The sequence below is a fragment of the Microcebus murinus genome, chromosome 12 (genome assembly GCF_040939455.1).
Source record: "Microcebus murinus isolate Inina chromosome 12, M.murinus_Inina_mat1.0, whole genome shotgun sequence".
Classification (NCBI taxonomy): Eukaryota; Metazoa; Chordata; class Mammalia; order Primates; family Cheirogaleidae; genus Microcebus; species Microcebus murinus.
In genome coordinates, this window is record NC_134115.1 from 84,551,519 (window position 1) to 84,570,548 (window position 19,030).

Consider the following 19,030-nt stretch of genomic DNA (forward strand, 5'->3'; position numbering starts at 1 on the left):
GCTCTAGTGAGTGCAAATTCCCAGCAAGGAATTGGGCCCTATTTCCTCAGTCTTCGGGGCAGGGCTGCCGAGGTTAGTAACAGGGCTGCAACGTTCTCTGCTGCCATCAAGACCAGCCAGGATGGGGCTCATGTCAGGCTCTGGGTACCATAATACAATCCCGTTTGATTAAAAGAAATTTCTGGTAATGAATTAAACAGACCCAAGGAAAAAAGGACACGGTGGCAATATATTCTCCTGGCACCCAGCACACAGAGGGGAAGAGAGGGAAAGAGAGAAAGGAGACATAAATAAAAGGGACTACTCACTGGGGCTTTTTTCTTCAGCAAGGTCACAGGCACAGAGCAGGTCAGAATCGATTGAGATGGGTTTCTGCTTAATCCAAAACTTAGTGCTGGCTTTCTGATTTGTAACAGGGTCTATCTCTACTTTGTCTCCAGAGATACCTGTAAAGTAAAGGGGAGGATAAAAAAGAAGCCGTAAGAAGTGGAAGGTATAAGTGATTTCAGTGTAATCATTTGACCTGTTTTATAAATCCTAAATTGGATGAACATGAGCTCTTTCTTAGGGCTTTGGGGAATGCGATGGGTTTCTTAAGACAGACATAAGGAGGCTCCAAATGGCACACAGAAGTTGCACAGTCTGGTTTTCTGGGTGGGTGAGTTGGGGTGGAGAAAACGACCCAAACTGGATGAAAAGGTATTAAGAAACATGCTTTCTTAGGTATAACATAAGATACAATAATAGAGTTTACCTACATATTGTTAACTGTATGTTACCTCTATATTATAATGAAATAAATCATAAGGTTCACTTACAAAACAGTTTTGATCCATGTTCTTTTCTTTTTTTAAAGAAGAAGATGCAGTGGACTGATAAATCTGTACCATCCCCTATGCCTCAGTAGCTAAGCTACCCATGAACAGTTTCTGATCTGGAAGAACCTGACACACTAAAGATGGGAGGTGGAGAATCTATCTCTTCCTTTTTGTGACAGTAAATAATTATCCAAGCTATATTTAAAGGAAGTCACAGGAGGATCCAAAGGTCCTTTATATAAAACCTTCCAAGCTCAAGTCTTGGAGTCTGGCTTCAGACTGTGGAGGTCACTGCTTCTCTGCTGAGAGAGAGACTTAGCACTGGGTGTGAGCTTTATGCAACAAAGACTTTATACAGGAATCCAGAATGTTAAACAATGGCACTTCATGTTTCATTTTCAGAGCTGTGAAAGACAGACCATGTTGTACAGTGACTGGGAGTGTTCATAGAACACTAAAAGTGTTCATAGAACAAAGGTAATGCCAGGTATGGGAGGTGTCCAGGGGTAAGTATGGAAATGAACAATTGTTTTCCTGGTATTACAGAGGAGTACATGCTAAACCTGACACACATGATCTAGGCTAGATGTGCTGTTTTCCCTCTTTTGGTGAAAATTGAGGAATATGTTCATGAAGTGAGACAAAAACCTTTAATATGCCTTCTATGGTGGGCCCCATATGGAACCGTAAAAGTAATTAATTTTTAGGCCATAGTTTAAAGGTCAGGGTCAAAGCAAGAAAAAGCAAATTGAAGTAAAGATGTAAGAAATAATTAGAATAATCAAATGTGTATACTGCAACAGAAAAGAATTAGGGTTAACATATTTCATCCTATCAATCACTCAGAAATTTTTGAAAAAAATGTGAGAAAACTCAGTAAACCAAAAGAACCAGATAAAAGAAACAGCCTAATTAATTCCCCCCATAAAAAAACCCAAAAATGTGGATATATATACACATATACCCCAACAACCATAGTCTGAAAGCAAATTAAAAAAGAAAACAAATACAAACAAAATCCTAGCAATTAGGTCTGCTACACACTCCGTTTATTTCTATTTTATTTTATGAATAAATAAATCCCAAATACCAGTTAGACAAAGGCAAAAGACTATGTGCAGAGACTCCTCTGCCGTCTTTAGAGGAGAAAATGCAGTGATGGTTGCTTAAACCTTGGTTATTACTGTGTGGTCTTTGGCAAAGATGAACAATTGGTATTTTTTTACTAATCGAACACTGGAATTTGTCAGACATATTTCACGAACATCATGTTTCAATTAGGCATAATGTCATAAGTCCAATTGACTCAGGTCTAGATGATTTCAGGAGGGTGAGAATGTATCAGACCAATTTTATTACATTTCACTTAAAATAGATTACAATTACCTACTTACACTCTTGCCTCCAATTTGGTCATTAATTGTTAAAGATCTGGACATTTCTATAGTTCCCTGAAAAAATAAAAGTACTTAAGCCATGGTTGTTGGTAGCAAGAGAGTGTGTGTGTGTGTGTGTGCGCGTGCACGTGTATGTTTTCCTCTCCTTCTGCTTCTTATTTTGACATTTATAAAAGTCAAAACAAGCAGAGCAAAATAAATGTGCATATCTCTTATGTGGAAATAAACCCTGCCCCACATTCTGTTCTCAGAAAGAGAGGGGGGAAAAAAATCATCACCAGAGAGACATGGTTTTAAAATTTTGTTCTATGGCCCTGCAACTCTTGAAGCCGTAGTCAGTCAATATTGTTAATGTACCTTGTTAATTTGATAGGATTTGTCAGGTAACTCCACTGGAAAATTATATAAAACTGTTCCAGATGAAAAGATGATAGTGACATGAATTAAAGTGATAGAACAATAGTGGAATATAAACCAGAAATGACACCCAAAGTGGCTGTTGATTTATTGCCGTACTGAGTTTGGTTCTGGGCTCCCATGTATATTAGTGCTACAAATCTGGGTCCATTTAGCAGAGGGATGCTCATACATACATCACCAGCTCCTGCTCCAAGCCAAGGTCACTCCCCATTGCATCAATCTTTTCAACAGAGCCTACTTCACAAAGCAGGACTTTTGTAACCATCTCAGATGTAACAGACTCTCGTTCTCTTTCATCTTTCTTTTATCATGTAAAGTACACTTTAACTTCTATTATTTTTATCTGCAAATTGTTACTGTATAGTTCATCCATTACAGGCTGTATCTCTGCATCAACTGCCTATGCTCTCACGGCCATAAGAACACTTTGCCAATGACGCCCTTTCCTGGGGTTATTGTGCAGTCACTGTTCACTGAGGGGAACCCCAAGACTGGGGCTTGGGGATGAAGATGTGGGAAATGAATGCATTAGGTTCAAGATGAGCAGACAGGTGGAACACCATTTAAATAATTGGTATGTTCCAAAAAAGTTGTGTGTAAATCAGATTTTTTTTCTGAATTGAATCACATTTTCCCACTGACTTCTAGTCGCAGAGATACTCTATCTTCATTTTGAATTGATCTGTAATTGGCAGGGGCTCCCAACACTTTAGTTTTAAGTTTCTCTGCCCTGTAGGCTTTCAGTCAAGTAGTTAATGATCTGTAAAACACTAGCCTGCCTAGAGGAGTCACTATTTAAAGGAACCTGTAGGAGAATCTTTCCTGATGGGAAAAATCCTTTAGTACATTAAATAATCTCACCCTCTGAGATTTGTGTAAGTCTCAGCTTCTTAAAGCAGAGCATGCAGCCCAACAGGACTTGTTTTTCTCCAGCTGGCCAAGCAGCAGCCCTCTGATTACAGGCTGGGAGGGCCTGAGACAGTCCATGGTGGGGGCCCATCTCCCTGAGCACACCCAGACCCCACTGCTGAAGAGAGAAAGAGAGTTCCTTGAGTCTGGAGGGAGAGATCTCTTCTGCCCCTGGCCTGAGGTCTTCTTTCTGGTTAAAAGAAAGCTTGGTGGAGAAGAAATCAGTCAGGAGGCTGGTGCCATGGTCTGGGCCACAGTGGGGGTGGTGTGAGGTGAGGACAAGCAGGTTAAAGACGGAAGCACTAAGAATAGGCAAATGACAGGATGTGGGGTGTGAGGGAAAAGGGGGAGTTAGAGAGGATCCTAGGGCATCACTGATGAGGGGAGGAAGAGGAAGCTGTGGAAGCCAGGCTGGTGGGACTCACAAGTAGTGCAACTGTGACTCTCTTGTCACTGCCGCTTCTTTGCTGCTAAGGGGAGAGGGTGGGTAAGGGGGCCAGAAGCATTACTGTCTCCCTCTGACGGCGGAGCACTGAGAGAAGAGGAGTGCTGCATGCACTCAAGGCAAAGGCTTAGGCCAAGAGCAAATGTGCAGGCCTAAGCCTAGCAGGCTCACTATGGCTCCTGCTTCAGGGGCTTAGGCACCAGGAATCATTCAGTACAACCTTCTCCTTAGGCTTGACATTTATGATGTCAATTATAGACACCATTCACTGAGCACCTAAAGTATAAACACAACAACTATGTGCCAGCATAGTTAGAAATCCATTGATTCAAATCTCCTAACAACCTGGTTACTATGTTCATCCCTATTTTATAGACTAGGAAACACAAACACAGAGGGGTTGAGTAACTTGCCTAAGATTACTCAGCTCATTTGTGGCAAAGCTGGATTTGAATGTGTCCTCTCAGCCATTACACTATTCTGCAAAAACCATGCTAAATGTTTTATATAACGTACCCTAGAAGACCTTACCCAAGGTGCTTGTCTAAGGTCTGGGAGTGCTTAAGTAGAAAAGCCACTTTCAAAACCCAGAGCTCTCTGCTTCCGAAGCCCTGGTTCTTTCTACTGCTTCGCACAGCTTCATCTGTTTGAGTCAAGATGATGTAATAAGGAACTATGCCTGAACAGTCTTTAGCCTCCTGTCAGCTTTCACCAAGGAATAAATGAATGTCTGAATATGCCAATAAATGCATACATCTATTTCTGTCCATACATGGCAAACTGGGGCTAAAATCCAATCAATGTTCTTCTTTTGACCACTGAGCATGATTGTGATTTCCTTGCTAAAGTTTTTGTCTAAGGTCACTGAAGGAAAGGCAGAGGTATTCCTTAAAGTATCACTTATGTACCATTTTAAGTAATTCAAATTATACATGTATCTCCAAGGAAATAAGGTAAGTTGGCTTTTGTTAAATTTATATTTCTCCAACTTAAATGGCCAAAAATAGAGGAATAGTTAATTCAACTATGATGGAATATAATATAAATCATGAAAAATTATGCATAAGAAAAGTTTTGACTTGCAAAAATTATGACATGATTGAAAAGGACAAGAAAAACATATATAAAAAGGAGACCAAAAGGATATGTTCCAAATGGGTAAAAGCTGTCACCTCTGGTTAGTGGGATTACATTCTTTCCTTTTCTGTACTTTTCCAAAAGAAAAATTCTACCAAAAATAAAAACAAATTATCACTTTAAAAGTTGACTTTTTTTTTTGGTTTCTACTTCAGACTTAAGTACCCTTTCCTGACTTTTAAAATGTGAGGAAGGACAAATACCCTCAAGTCTTGATAATGGTGAAAGTGACCCTAAATTGAAGAATGCTTCCTTCTAGCAGTTCTCGAGCACCCCAGGCCTGAGCTGCAGGGAAGCATGCAGAAGTGTCATTACACCACCGGCCACTCTGGAGCTGGGGCCCAGCAGGCTTCCCTCCCCCAGCTGTGGGGCTGAGGCAGGTGAGAAAGAGTGTGTGGGGCTGGCCTGGAGCAGCCAGGGTCAGCCCCTTCCCTCGGAAACAAGGGAGGCTGTTTGTCTCCTTTACTGGCTCTCTCCCCTCACCACTCATCCACAGCCATCCGTCATGACCTTTTCATGCTCCCACCCCTGACAGCTTCCAGATACAGTGAGTCAAACTTCACTGGAAGCAAACTATCACACCAACTGTCAAAGGCAGAAAACATTGCCTGATTGCTGTCCTACATCAATGCCAGCATATAAATCCTGCCTTAACAAGACAGCTCAAAATAAACAAAAACACTACTCTAATGTATATACAATTCTTCGGAGAAACTATTTGTCCAAGGCTTTACAGTTATCACAAGGAGACCCTTGTCTGTTTTAACTAAAAGATTTCCACAAAAGGAAATTAGCACCGTGTATCATCTTCTCCTAACACTCACTGTTAGCAGAAGTGAGCAGACCGACTACCCACTTTGGCCAGCCTCTGTGCTAGGTCCTTTAGTGTATAGCCGCTTATGGTTAAGAAGGTAGTATTAACCCATTTTATATTTAAAGGTAGTAGTACAGACAGGTTAGGGATGGGGACTTTGGAATCAGAAAGTTCTAAGTTCAAATATCAGCTTTCCTACTTCCTAACTATGTGACTTTGGGTAAACTGCTATAAAATGGAGATAATAAAAATATATACCTCATGGGCTTGTTATGAGGATTAAGTGAAATAGGCATGAAAAGTGCTTGAATTTGTGCCTGATACATAGCTAGTGACTAATACTACACCTTCTAATGACTACTGTTATCATGAGTCAGGCACTGGTCTAAGGGGTGTGACATGGATCCAGCGATGAGGGTCAGGACTGAGAGTTCAGGGAGCCATGGGGAGGCTGGTGAATGAGGGACCTGACCAACCCTTGGCTTAGGGGATGGGGACACTTCTCCCTGTGACTTGCTCTATAGTCCAGTCTTGGAAGCATCAGAATCCAGCTGGGGAGAACAACACCCTCATCCCCATGAATCCTTTCAATAACTTCCCACCATCACCAAGTGTCCCTGGGCATATCTCTTCCCTGAAATCTCTAAGAGTTCAAGTCAATATCAGGAAGAAAGTTCTCAGACCTGGAGTTGTGGAAACTTCTGTGCTAGGGAATCTCCATCCTATAAGGTCTCTAGGTCATTAATTTGGAGACCTTGATTTTGCTGGCACATTCCCACTGGTGTCATCCTGGGTGAAATTACTTCTCCCTTGGAGAGCCTGAGCTTCCTCCTTTGTAAAATGGGGGTAGCAAAAGTACCAGCTCCCCACGGTGTCATGCAGATGGCATAAGCACATAAAAAACTTAGCATGTGCTGGCACATAATAAGAACTCAATCAATTATTACTTAAATTACTATTAAAGATGAACCTCACAAAGGTGAAATGATGTATTACCCCAGGGTCAGTCAAGTTGGTAAACTTCCAAGCTGGGGTTGAAGCCTAGGTCTAGCTAAGTCTTATGTGTGTTCCCACCTGCCAGCTGTTTCCTATGTTGCAGAGGAGAATGCTTGCCTCCCCTAAGGTACTTATTTAAAATAGCCCTTTAGGAGGCTAAAAAAACACTTGGGCAAAAATTAGGGCATTTAACATTCCATGTCTTAGTATTTCCTGAGGTACTGTTTATTTGCTCAGACATCATGAGCTGTGGTTCATTCATCAATTTCTTACAACTTTTAATCTAAGATACAAAAGCCCCTCTGTTGTTAAAATCCTGGAGTAGCTTTTCATACAATTCTAAAATCCTCTTGTCTGTAGGTTACCTAGAGCCTATGAAAGCCTGGAAAAGCCCCCAGGGAGTGCCACTGAACAACTCTGGGCCAGAGTGGATTTTGCTGAATATACACAGCAAATCGATAACATCCACAGAGCAGTCAGGGAAGTCTTTGAAACTTGTCTGAATTTACACACAGGATCAGACACACAGGCTGTTTGGGCTTAATGAGACCTCAGAGATCACCTAGTCTGGGGTTTCATTCTCCATATAAAGAAATTGAGGCTCAGGGCTGGGACATGACTTGTTTGGTGTCACCCATTAATGACAGAGCTGTAACCATAATTCATATCCCCATACTACTAACCAGGTGAGGGCTTAAACAGACTAGCTCTCTGGCCTCACAGGAGTGCTGTGTATTCACACACCAATCAAACTCATTACGGTATTAAAAAGCACTGCCTCCAGCAACATGTCTGGCACCAAAAATAGATGACAAAATCATATTTTGGATCACAACTAAAACAAAACCCAGCAGAGACTTACTTTCTTGAGATCGAGTGGACACTAAGCCCCAGGCTGACTGGTTCCATTCAAGCAGCTAACCATTCCAAACCCGTTTGGGAGTCACAGCTAAAAGCTGCCAATTCCAGTCTGTGGCTAGTAAGAGACTCAAGGACAAGTCTGAGTGTGTGTCTGACCACACTGTTATCAGAGGCATGCAAACTAAGGGATGCCCGAACCTGAACAAATGCACAGCAGCATTCAGTACAGGCTCGGTCCCAGGGCAGAGCTTACTAAATGAGACCTGGGGTGTTTAATCCCAGCAATACCTGTCTTTCGATGAGGGGTAAATTCTCTCAGGTGATTTTACAATGTCAGCTAGGAAGCAGTAAAGCCATTTCCTAAGAGAATTTATAGTATTATTTGTGGAGTGGGGAAAACCCCGATGTTCCCCATGTTCGGGCCCTGCTACACTGTTGGAATGCAAGTTCCAAGGACTAGGAAGTGATAAAAAAGTACAGAACCTTGGGTGAACTCTCATGAATCCTGCTCCCATTAATTCCATTACACCAGTAGTTCTCAACTTTTTCCAATTCTCAATTCTTTCTCAAGTATCTAAGGAATCTGACACATTGTCATTAACAACCCTGGATAACTGACAGGAATTTTTAAAAGGGTGGCTCTGGCAGCAGGGAACTAGCGGAAGATGTGTAGTTAGACAAAGCTCCTGGAGTTTCTGACTTTCACAGTCATTTCCCTTAACTCAATCACTGCATTAAGTACTAATGTGGTAAAGAAGTTTTCTGGAGGCAGTCTTTTTTTTTTTTTTTTTTTTTTTTTGAGACAGAGTCTCGCTTTGTTGCCTAGGCTAGAATGAGTGCCGTGGCATCAGCCTAGCTCACAGCAACCTCAAACTCCTGGGCTCAAGCAATCCTTCTGCCTCAGCCTCCCAAGTGGCTGGGACTACAGGCATGCGCCACCATGCCCGGCTAATTTTTTCTATATATATTAGTTGGCCAATTAATTTCTTTCTATTTATAGTAGAGACGGGGTCTCGCTCTTGCTCAGGCTGGTTTCGAACTCCTGACCTCGAGCAATCCGCCCGCCTCGGCCTCCCAGAGAGCTAGGATTATAGGTGTGAGCCACCGCGCCCGGCCTGGAGGCAGTCTTTTATTTTATTTAATTATTATTGTTATTTTTTGAGACAAGAGTCTTGCTCTGTCACCTAGGCTAGAGTGCTGTGGCATCAGCCTAGCTCATAGCAACCTCAGACTCCTGAGCTCAAGCAATCCTTCTGCCCTAGTCTCCTGAGTTGCTGGGACTACAGGCATGCGCCACCAGGCCCAGCTAATTTTTTCTATTTTCAATTGAGATGGGGTCTCGCTCTTGCTCAGGCTGGTCTGGAGGCAGTCTTGATAGTATTTGTCCTGCTATCTTACAAGTTCATTAGCATTAAACTCAATTAAAAATTTTGGTTCAGAAAATACTGTCCCAATAGGGACAGAACAATCATTTAATCGTAGAATTGCCATCCTCAAGTTACTGAGCAGACTTAGGGATTTTGGAGTTGAGTATGATGTATGCTTCCTTGTAGTCATTTGAGTGTCTTGGAATGGAACAGGGTATCTCCTTAGGGTTCAATGTGAAAATGAAATGGAAACATGGAAGGAAAATCAATCCGTTTCCTAAGAATATGCATTTCCAGATCATGTAATTACTTGAACTGTATTCCATAGGTCCTCCAATTGAAAACAAGGCAAAATATTTGATTCATACACAGCCATCCAGAGCTACTTGTAGCCTCAGAGTGAGCTTGAGGAGTAGTAAAGTCCAGGCGACAGCTGCTTGCTTTCACTCACTCTGGTGTTGTTGCTGTGTTTAAGTTTGCATATTGCATGTTTAACATAACACTATAACAAAGTCTTCCTCTGAGTGCTGGCTTATACATATTGACTGTGGGTTAAATAATAACTGCAGTAGGAAAGACAAAGCAGGCAAGACAATAGATGGCAAATATGCTGTCTCTCATCATGCTCAGGCCCAGGGCAGACATTTTTAATCAATCACAGAGTTTCTTTATGTTGCCCTCAGACACAACTCGAGATGCTGTCTCAGCACAACTCTCTGGGCAGACATCACAAACTTGACTGCAGTCAGTTTATGAGACAAAGTCTTTTTACCTTCTCTAAGATATGTGGTACTGTACTTGATACTTTTGATAAATAACTACTATAATCACAAGTAATATGATTATATATAGTAGACTGTTTTATGAAGAGATAATGGAAGTACCCATGGAACCATGGTAGAGGTTATTTTATATCTTTTATTTGTAAATCCTATACAGATTCTGTATATTCTATACAGAATTATGTTAGGTTGTATGTGCAATTGTGACACAGATGGAATTCATGGTAGGTGTTCAGTGACATGGGAAGGGTCTACATTGACTAATGATAAGGCAAAGGAATGAAGTTAGTACAAGTGGCACAACTATCAAACTACTTCTCAGCCTGAGACCCTGTGTTGGGAAAACCAGGCTGACCTGCCCAGTCAGTAAAAACAAGCTTGGATGAAGAGATAATGGGTAAGAGTCCTTTAAATACTGTGAGGTTGTGTGTCCCAAACACCACAATTAAGGGGAGATTTTTTTTTTTTTTTTTGAGACAGGGTCTTGCTCTGTTGCCCTGGCTAGAGTACAGTGGCAAGATCATAGCTCACTGCAGCCTCAAACCCCTGGGCTCAAACAATCCTCCTGCCACAGCCTCTGGAGTAGCTGAGACTACAGGTATGTTCCACTATGCCTGGCTAATTTTTTAAATGTTTTTTGTAGAGATGGGATCTTGCTATGTTGCCCCAGGCTGGTCTCAAAACTCCTGGTCTCGAGTGACCCTCCACCTTGGACTCCCAAAGTGCTGGGATTATAGGTGTGAGCCACCATGCCTGGCAAGGGGAGATTCTGAGCCAGCTGGTGTGGGATGAGGCCAGGGACTTTGTGACTCTGATAGATGATTGAGGTCAGAACCATTGCTCTAAGGTGCCATGCAAATGAGAGGTATCACTCTGGTGATGTCTTGGCCCTCTCTGCCTGGTTAAAAGAACTGACAAAAGGTCAGTTTCTGTGCAGCCCCTTGGCTGGTGCATTGTAATTCAGCTTTTGCCAGCTGGCTAATCAATATTAATACTTATTGATAATATACTATGGGTTTCCTAGATCATGGTTGGTATTCACCATCTGACACTTTTCATGTCAATGTTCCCCAACCTACTTCCTCCTACCAACCCTGGCACGTTTGGGTAGCACTGCTGTCTCAGTGCCTGATTTCTCTGTTAAGTGGTCAGGCACATTGAATTAGGTGTATAGGAGATCAAGATAATGGATAGAACTTCAACTTGGTAGAATTTCAAGCAAGGTCTACACTTAAAGGGCATATGCAGTTCTAGGCCCAACATAGAGGGAAAGCAGACAAGATGAAATATTCCAAGAATGTTTTAGGGAAATACAGGGAATGGTTAGGCATCACGGCTTTATCTGGTAAGCTTTCCAGGCTGGTAGAGCAGGGATTGAGAATAGATTTTAATTTGAAAACCAACTCCAACTGATTAGTAGGGGTTCCTTACAGGGCTGTCCTGGAAAGGACTGTGAGGTTAGCCCTGGGCCCAGAGGGAAGAAGTGCAGTCAGTGGCTGAAGAACAGTGTCTAAAGGGGAGTGGAAGAGGGAGTTGTAGTACTCATGTTGCCCTGTTGTCTACATCCAGAAGCTAGAGATGTGCACAAGTTTTGGAACTAGCCAACTAGAAGTAATCATTTCCTTTACAAAGGTAAGTCATTAACAACTGAGTCACCTGCAATGTGATGGACTGGGTTTTGCACGGGATTAGGGTTCAGTCCCAGTTTGGCTGCTGGGACTGGTACCCCCTTGTATATCCTGATGGCTGAGGGGGAGGGAGAGTTAGTACTCATTAAGTGGTAGCCATGTGCCTGTGAACACTGAGTACTTTACACACACCAAACTATTTCATTAATTCCCCCAAGCCTCAGTTTTCTTACTCATGAAATGGGAACAACTATCAATGTGCTGTGTAGATAAATGATGTAATAGGAATGAAAGTTCTTTGTATATTATAAATCATCACAGAACTACAGAGTATCAGCACAGTGATGATTTGCATCTGAGGCATATATAGTTAGGCTCAGGACTCAGCCTCAGACAGTTTTGGGTTCTGATCCCAGCTTCATTACTTACTAGATTTTTCCCTATACCCCAGTTTCCTTATATAAAAAGTGAAGATAATTTCAGTACTATCTAATAGTAGTAGTATGATTTCAGGCACCACTGCATGTAAAGAGAGAGATTAGCAAAGTGCCTGGTACACAGTAAACACCTGATACATAGTAACTGCTTTTAAAAATTATATATATATATATATATATTTTTTTTTTTTTTTGAGACATAGTCTCTACTCTGTTGCCTGGGCTAGAGTGCCATGGTGTCAGCCTAGCTCACAGCAAGCTCAAACTTCTGGGCTCAAAGCGATCCTCCTGCTTCAGCCTCCCGAGTGGCTGGGACTACAGGCATGCGCCACCATGCCTAGCTAATTTTTTATATGTATATTTTTAGTTATCCAGCTGATTTATTTCTATTTTTCTAGTAGAGATGGGGTCTCACTCTTGTTCATATTGGTCTTGAACTCCTGAGCTCAAACAATCCACCCACCTCAGCCTCCCAGAGTGCTAGGATTATAGGTATGAGCCACCACACCCAGCCCCCAAATTATATTTCTTATTAATATTATTTTAAAAGATCGTCTTTGTATAGGGTTCATTAATAGAATCCAACAGTTTTTCAATCATAGGAAAGTCTGGTTTAAGTTTGGATCTTACAGATCAAAGTTTGAGTCCCTCATCCCCTGACTTTCTCAGAAACAAATGGCAGATGGTAAAATTGGCACATCAGCCACTACTACTTCCCCACCAGAGGACAAGCAGCTGTAGAGGCACTGCAGAGCCTAGGGATTCCAATCTTCTGCTGTGTGCTCTTACGTACCACTAATTCAGCGTGGATGGGTGGTTTTCTGTGGAATCAGCAGGGATGCCAGGCAAATGCCACACACAGACACCACTTAGAAGAACTTGCCACAGGGGCCAAGTGAAATCTCTATTCTGACTGACACAGGATGGACGGACAGAGGAGACCATCCATCAGCGTCAGGAAAGATCTGAAGCACCTGGCTAGTCAGGTGAAATAAAATAAATTATTTACTGATCTCAGAATCCAGCTGCTCACTTGAATGTTCATAAAGGATGTTCTGTTAGCTGCCTTGCACTTTGCAGTAGAATCTATTTCAGAAGGAAAGAATTTCTGGATTGCTGTGTGCAGGTTTCTGTTGTTAGAATGAAGGGAAGTTATATGCTTTGTAAGGAAGGAGAGTGTCTTAAGTTATATACCTGACCTAATCTACATGGGAAGGGAAAATAAGCTTATTTATTCACTATATGATATGATACTCATGGACACAGTTTATCTGTTACAAAATTCCTTAGGACTAATTAATGAAGTTTCTGCTTATAATGCTAAAGATTGAAGTTAGATTTATAATAGAAACAAATGTTCTGACATCTGTTTTAGAAGCTCCTCGGAGCTGTGACTCTCCACCAGGGGGTGCCATGTGTGACACTGGAAGCCCTCAGAGGTGACTGGGACCTGGCCTCCAGTTGCCTCATTTCACAGAACGCTCTAAGGAAAGATGTGTACATCACTGTCATCATCCATTTCTACCTGACAAGTCTCCTCCACTGTGAAACTCTGCCAGGAGAGCTACCACCTAGTCTGAGTGATCTGGTTCAATGCTTTCAAGATGGTGGACGAGGAGAGGGCAGCAGGCAAGATAAATAATGACGACAATGACAGCAACAACACTAAGATAAGCTACCATTTAGAATACAGCTTCTGTGGGCCACTTTCCTACAATCTAAAAGGCAAACACTGTAATCCTCATTTTACAAATGGCAAAAACTAAGACTGAAAGGGGAAGAGACTTGTCCAAGGTGACACTGCAGGTAAGTGGTAAAGCTGGAATTCAAACCTAGTCCTGACTGCCTGCAGAGCCTGGGCTTCCCCACAGATCCTTTTGTGGACTTTTTCCTTTGAATGAATATATAAGTCAGAATCTGATGCATTAAAGTTTGTCTTTTCTTGCCTTTGGAGAAAAGTAGGGAAAGAAGCCAACTATCTTGGTTATCACTCCAAGGCATTGCTTTTCACACTGGGGAATGAGTAGGATGGATTCACTGATAATGCTCAACTGAGATAATCCCTGCCTCGGGCCTGTCTTGACCACAGTTGGGCTACTTATTGAGCCTCTTAAAACTAGGCCCAGTTGGAAAAAGCAGACCCTCTGCTACTGGGCAAGTTCTGCAGCCAAACACAAAGGAGATATATGAGTAGCATTCTTAAATTTTAGTAAACTTTTAATTAAAAATATGCACACAGAAAGTGCACAAATAATGAGCATATATAACCGCTTTTCCACAAAGTCTTCATACCCATATAATTAACACCCAGATCAAGAAACAGAACCTTCCCAGCCTCCCAGAAGCCCCTCCAGCCACCACTGCCATTTTATCCCACAGGATAACCGCTATTATCACTTCTTAAACAAGAATATTTCTGTATATTTTTGAATATTGTATAAATAAAATCATGTAGTATATACTTTCTTTTCTCTCTCTCTCTTTTTTTTTTTTTTAGATCTGGCTTCTTTCTGAGCAATCTTACTATTTTTATCTCTATGATAGACACCAGGAAAAATATTCCTAGGATGAACAACATTGAACAACTTTATGTTTTAAGAATCAACACTAAATAAACAATTTTACCACTTTAGATATTTAGGGTTTTTTGTGAGAAGGAACGGATACAGTAAATCCTCCCTTAATGTTATTGATAGGTTCTTGGAAACTATGACTTTAAGCAAAATGATGTACAGCATGTCCTCGAATAATGTCATTTTGTTCAATGTTGTTTTTATAACATTAATGAGGAAAAAAGTTGCAGTATCTAAGAACCTATCAATGACATTAAGTGAGGACTTATTGTACAGAGAGGAGGAAAAAAGGTGGGGTCTGTGTTTTGGTTCAAAGTTACTGGGTGCTGATTCATCTATTTAGCCTGTTAGAATTAACATCATCCTAGCAGTTAATGTTTATTGAGCACTTGCAATATGCTGGGAGCCTTTCTAAGTATTCTGCATGTGCTGTGACATTTCATTGTCATAATTACTCTATGCGATAAGCACTATTTTTATCCTTAATTTACAGATAAGGAAACTGGGGCTCCAAATCATTTGCCAGTGGTGATACAGTTACTACATGAGCCAGGGTTTGAAGCCAGGCTTCCAACTCCTGAGTGTATCTTTTTTTTTTCTTTTTTTGAGACAGAGTATCACTGTGTTGCCCGGGCCAGAGTGCCGTGGTGTCAGCCTAGCTCACAGCAACCTCAAACTCCTAGGCTCAAGGGATCCTCCTGCTTCAGCCTCCCGAGTAGCTGAGACTACAGGCATGCACCACCATGCTCAGCTAATTTTTTTTTTTTTGAGACAGAGTATCACTTTGTTGCCCAGACTAGAGTGAGTGCCGTGGCGTCAGCCTAGCTCATAGCAACCTCAAACTCCTGGCCTCAAGCAATCCTACTGCCTCAGCCTCCCGAGTAGCTGGGACTACAGGCATGCACCACCATGCCCGGCTAATTTTTTCTATATATATTAGTTGGCCAATTAATTTCTTTCTATTTATAGTAGAGACAGGGTCTCGCTCTTGCTCAGGCTGGTTTCGAACTCCTGACCTCGAGTGATCCTCCTGCCTCGGCCTCCAAGAGTGCTAGGATTACAGGCGTGAGCCACCGTGCCCGGCCTAATTTTTTATATGTATATTTTTTAGTTGTCCAGCTAATTTCTTTCCATATTTTTAGTATAGATGGGGGTCTAACTCTTGCTCAGGCTGGTCTTGAACTCCTGAGCTCTAACAATCCTCTAGCCTCAGCCTCCCAGAGTGCTAGGATTATAGGCGTGAGCTACCACGCCCAGCCTGCTGTGTCTTTTTTTTTTTTTTTTTTTGAGACAGAGTCTCACTGTGTTGCCTGGGGTAGAGTGAGTGCTGTGGTGTTAGCCTAGCTCACAGCAACCCTAAACTCCTGGCCTCAAGCAATCCTTGTGCCTCAGCCTCCTGAGTAGCTGGGACTACAGGCATGCGCCACCATGCCCAGCTAATTTTTCTATATATTTGTAGTTGGTCAATTAATTTCTTTCTATTTTTAGTAGAGACAGGGTCTTGCTCTTGCTTGGGCTGGTTTCAAACTCCTGACCTTGAGCGATCCTCCCACCTCGGCCTCCAAGAGAGCTAGGATTCCAGGTGTGAGCCACTGCGCCGGCCCTGAGTGTGTCTTCTAAGTGCCGCATTAGATTCTCTCTCGACTAACAGTTCTCCTTTACGAAAGTTTGCCAACTGCCAGGCCCTGTGCTAAGTGCCTAACATGTAGTATCTTACTTGTTCCCCATGGCAATCCTAAGAAGCTGGTACTACTGATATTCCCATTTAAACAGAATAGAACCGAGGCTCAGAAAGATTAAGCCACTTGCTTAAGGTTATATGGCTGGTCATTGATAGAGCCAAAATTTAAACCAGTTATGATTCATTTGCCCATCTCTTAATTACTAAGCTGTACTGTCAACGTATTAGAAGTTCCTGTCACTCAAGTTGGAAAGGAATAGAATATTTAAGGAGATTTTTTTTTTTTTTGAGACTGAGTCTCACCCTGCCATCCTGGCTAGAGTACAGTGGCGTCTTCATAGATCACTGCAACCTCAAACTCCTGAGCTCAAGAGATACTCCTGCCTCAGCTCCCCAAGTAGCTGGGACTATAGGTACTTGCAACCACGCCCAGCTAATTTTTTCTATTTTTTTAGTAGAGATGGGGTCTCACTCTTGGTCAGACTGGTCTTGAACTCCTGATCTCAAGTGATCCTCCTGCCTCTGCCTTCCAGAGTGCTAGGATAATAGGTGTGAGCCACCACACCTTGCTTAAGGAGATTTTCGAGGTTTATTACATGTTAGCCAGATTCAGGCTGATGCGAATATTAGAAAGGATTTTATTATAAGAAATGTATGAAGTGGCCCGGCCGGGCGCAGTGGCTCATGCCTGTAATCCTAGCACTCTGGGAGGCCAAGGCAGGCGGATTGTTCAAGGTCAGGAGTTCGAAACTAGCCTGAGCAAGAGCGAGACCCCGTCTCTACTATAAATAGAAAGAAATTAATTGGCCAACTAATATATATAGAAAAAATTAGCCAGGCATGGTGGCGCATGCCTGTAGTCCCAGCTACTTGGGAGGCTGAGGCAGTAGGATTGCTTGAGCCCAGGAGTTTGAGGTTGCTGTGAGCTGGGCTGACGCCACGGCACTAGGCTGACGCCACGGCACTCACTGTAGCCTGGGCAACAAGGTGAGACTCTGTCTCAAAAAAAAAAAAAAAAAAGAAACGTATAAAGCATTTATGAGAAGCATAAAATTAGTGGGCCTTAGAGTTAGAATCCAAACTTTATCCCTTATGTATGAAGCAAAGGAAATGCAGGAAGGGGTGATGTGGCAGAGGCAGTGGACAGTTCAGCTCCCTGAATGAGTGACCTGGCATACCTACCCACCCTCTTCTCCCCACACCACCTGTGGGAGACTCCTCGTTAGGGAGAGGGTGCACTCGGGAAGGCCAGGGTTCTGCTCCTGACTCCGCCACTTACCTACTGTGTGGGTTGCGCATGAGATTTACCCTTCTGCACCTCATTTACCTCATCTGTTAGCTAGGGACAGTAAAAATACCTACCCTTTAAGTAGTTAAGTAGTACATGTAAAGCATTTAGTTCAGTGACTAACACACAGTGGATACCTAGAAAAGGTGGCCACAATGATGATGATGATGATGATGATGAAGAATTAATATTACATTGATTACTATGATACTTATTCTACTCTTGTTAGGTTTAAGTCAAAACAGAAATTTAGCACATGACTGAAACAAATTAACCCCCCAATTAGTTGAAAGTTAGTTACAGATTATCTGATGAGGATCCAAATATAACTTCTGAGATCATTAAAAAGCTTCCTGAATAAAGGCACGAATGAATAAGCAATGAGTTCACTGAATAAGAAAAGGCAAGTGGCAACGTTACAAAGCAGATCTAAGGATAGCATGTAAGAGAATTACAGAATGGAGAGAATTATGGAACTTCAGAGAAGTCAATCAGTTTGAAAAGAGTCTCAAGTTAGTTCTATTTCTAATCTTCTGCTTCATAAAAAAGAAGACAAGACAGCACTCAAGCGGGAAAAAGGATGTACTTTAAATTTCATTGTTTAAACATTTTCTCAGAAAACAAATTACCTTTAGTTATTCAGGTCACATAAAAGTTGTATGTTGTTTCTTTCCCTATTTCTACATTGACTACTGATACAAAGACTTGGTTCATCATCTGTTTGTGCACTTACCTAACTGCACGTCGGTTGTGAATCGCAGTCTGTGGATCATGCTGACTTTGAATGACTTGTAATGGTGGCTGCTAAGCATATCCTGTACTGTGGCTATGTCAATTTGAGAATCCTCCTCAAAAACCCCATCTGCCCTTGAACCTAGGGAGGAAAAAGCAGTTTAACATATAAAGATACATGAAGCTTGGCAAATGGTGTCTGCTTAAAATGCTTTGGGATAAATTAAAATAATATGGGCTATTTAATTTGGAGAAGAAAAGGCTGAGTGATGACTTAATAATGCCATTCCAGTAAACAAGACGATGGTAACATATTAATCATTCAACAATTAATTCCACAAACACTGCCTATTCTATGGCAGGCCCTTGGCTGGGTAGCAGGGATACAAGAAGAATAGAAAAAGTCCACTCACTCTCAGCAAGAAGCACAGTCTCTACAAGAGTAAGTAAAAACCACAAAAGCATGGGTGCTCTTGTTTCTTTTCCTAAATGTGATTTTCCTGATCCTAAAAATAATCCATGTTCCTTGAAGAATTCTGTCCTTCCCAAGGTTCCCCAACTGTCTCTTTAACAGCCCCTAGCCTGGCATCCCACAGCCCCTACTGGTTCAGGGGGCGCCTGCTGGCAGTTGGATGTCTGTGACAGTCTCCTCACTGGCCTTCTGGCCACCAGGCTCCCTCTGCAATCCAGCCACCACAAGACATTTCCCATCCATCTTGCTAAAGCCTCGATCATTCACTCATTC

The 19,030-nt window shown here is 42.1% G+C and overlaps 1 protein-coding gene across 1 annotated transcript in view; it reads right to left on the bottom strand.

Annotated features, from left to right (window-relative positions):
• The window catches only part of MAPKAP1 (MAPK associated protein 1), a 221,129-nt gene that overhangs the window by 27,602 nt on the left and 174,497 nt on the right, over window positions 1-19,030 (bottom strand). The window contains 2 exon segments of the mRNA XM_020289475.2: window positions 309-446; window positions 18,287-18,427. Coding sequence (XP_020145064.2) covers window positions 309-446; window positions 18,287-18,427 — 279 coding nt within the window.